This window comes from Penaeus vannamei, chromosome 11 (genome assembly GCF_042767895.1).
Source record: "Penaeus vannamei isolate JL-2024 chromosome 11, ASM4276789v1, whole genome shotgun sequence".
NCBI lineage: Eukaryota > Metazoa > Arthropoda > Malacostraca > Decapoda > Penaeidae > Penaeus > Penaeus vannamei.
This window is the reverse complement of record NC_091559.1, coordinates 23,355,362-23,357,861: the sequence shown is the minus strand read 5'-3', so window position 1 is coordinate 23,357,861 and position 2,500 is coordinate 23,355,362. Positions and strand designations below refer to the sequence as shown.

The following is a 2,500-nucleotide window of genomic DNA, read 5'->3' as shown; positions in this document are numbered from 1 at the left end:
TTTATTAATATTTTCATTATTGTTATTATCATTGTCACCATTATTATTTGTATTATTGTTATCATCATTGTTGATATTTCTGGTATTATTATTATGATGATCATTATCATTATTTGTATCATTATTATAAACATCATTATCATTGTTACTGCTATTATTGTTCTGTTATTATCATTATCATTAGCAATGATCATTATTATAATCATTATTGTTAAAATTATTGCTGTTATCATTTCTATTATATCTCTTTCACTATTATTAGTCATATTTTTGTGACCATTATTATCAAAATTACCAGTCATTATTTTTGTCTTATTATCATTATCATTATTGTTATCATTATTATCATTACTATTGTTGTATTTTTTGTTATCATTATCATCATAAGGATCATTGTCATTATTATTATTATCATTATTGTTGTTATCAATACCGTTACTATATTATCATTGTCATTATTATCATTATCATCATTATCATCATTATCTTTATTGCTATTGTTATTGTTATCGTTATCATTATAAAAATCCTTATTATTATTATCATTACTATTATTGTTATTTTTATTTTTATGATTATTATTGTTAGCATTGATTATCATTATCATTTTCACTATGGCATTAGAAGATAGCATGGTAGTGAAAGGGGTAGAAAGGGGGAGGGGAGTAAACAGGGTAGGATAGGGATTGAATGAAGGGTTAAGAGGCAAGGGCGAAGGGTGATTACATCCGACGGAGGGTAATTTTGCATCTGGGGAAGGAGACCAGAGCGTCATTTGAAAAGGGGGGGGAGGGGGGGGGGTTCCGTGTGGATCTCCGACGGGTTGGGGGGAGGGGAAGAGAGGACAGGGAAAGCGAGGGTAAAGCGGGGGTAATATAATACGATATGTGGATGTGAAAGAAGAGCATTGCATAAGGAGCATAAGGGTGGATTGGAGGTGGAAATTAGAGTCTGAAAGAGGAGCATTGCACAGGGAACATAGGGGTGGGTTGGAGAGTGACATGAGCTGTGAATGCGTGAGGCACGTGGAAGAAAATCTACGAATTAAAGAGAGAGAGAGAGAGAGAGAGAGAGAGAGAGAGAGAGAGAGAGAGAGAGAGAGAGAGAGAGAGAGAGAGAGAGAGAGAGAGAGAGAGAGAATATATATATATATATATATATATATATATATATATATATATATATATATATATATACATACATATATATATATATATATATATATATATATATATATATATATATATATATATATATATATATATATATAAATGAATAAAAATGTAAAAAGATAAAAATGATAATAATAAAAAAATAATAAATAAGTGATATATAAGTAAAGATATAATCAGACTTTAAGAGCGTAAGTATCTATACGAGACTGAAAGAAAGACTTCTGCCATGTAATCACATTTATTTCATACATCTTATAAAGGTACAAAATGTCTGTTGACAGAGAAGGACAAAAGGTGCATTTCCCCCAAAGAAACGTCACTTTTCTTTCTTCTTTTCCTCTCAGAGTCCCACAAGTCCCAGCTGTCTGATACGCTCGGCGCTGTCCGTGTCGCCGCCGCTGTCCTCGGAGACAAAGTGTGGTACTGCGTCCTCCCGGGGTTTGTCGCCTCCAGGATTAATGCGCCTCGGATTTTCACGCTTCAAATTTCTGCAACTCGGATTTTCACCTTTCAGACTTCGGCGTCTTCGATTTTTCGCGGATCAGATTTCTGTATCTCTGATTTTCTCGTCTCAGATATCTATATCTTGGATTTTCTCGTCTCAGATTTCTATGTCTCGGATTTTCTCGTCTCAGATTTCTATATCTCAGATTTTCTCGTCTCAGATTTCTGCATCTCGGATGTTCTCGTCTCAGATGATGACGACGCTGCGGGGAGATTTCGGGTGTCAAGGAAGTGTGAAAACCTCGCTCTTCGGCGCGGAGGCAGAATCGTGAGACTCCTGACGGTGCTTCGATATGGGTGACGAAGGGGAGGTAGAGTGTGAGTGAGGGAGTGAGCGTGCGGCTGCGTGTGAGAGGGAAAGGTCACCTCCCGCGTGCGCCAAGGTTCTACTGCTGGTGGTTCTAGCGCTGTCCGTGCTGGGCGGCAGGGCGGCTTCTCTCCTGACCAAGCGGAGGCTCCGAGACCTGGACGAAGGTGCCGCGGCGCTGGACACGTCGGGGAGGTTCTTGAGCAGGTCAATCACCTCCAGGAACTCTGGCGCGAGGATCCCCGCCCCGGCGTCCTGCTCCGCCTCCGTGCGCAGCGCTGACGGAGGACAAACACTTTATTTCTTCTATGCATACACAAAAGCATACATACATACATACATGCATACATACATACAAAGATATAGAATGAGTGAGAGAGATAAAGATATAGATAGACAGATAAAGAGTTAAATAGATAGAGATAGATAGATAGATAGAGATAGATAGATAGATAGATAGAGATAGATAGAGAGATAGATAGATAGAGATAGATAGATAGAATAGATAGATAGA

The 2,500-nt window shown here is 37.9% G+C and overlaps 1 protein-coding gene across 1 annotated transcript in view; it reads right to left on the bottom strand.

The window, feature by feature from the left end:
• Positions 1-1,403: 1,403 nt before the first annotated feature.
• The window catches only part of LOC113830496 (uncharacterized), a 242,765-nt gene continuing 241,668 nt past the window's right edge, over positions 1,404-2,500 (bottom strand). The window contains exon 24 of the mRNA XM_070127464.1: positions 1,404-2,264. Coding sequence (XP_069983565.1) covers positions 1,903-2,264 — 362 coding nt within the window. The 3' untranslated portion in view covers positions 1,404-1,902. The remainder of the gene's footprint in view (positions 2,265-2,500) is intronic.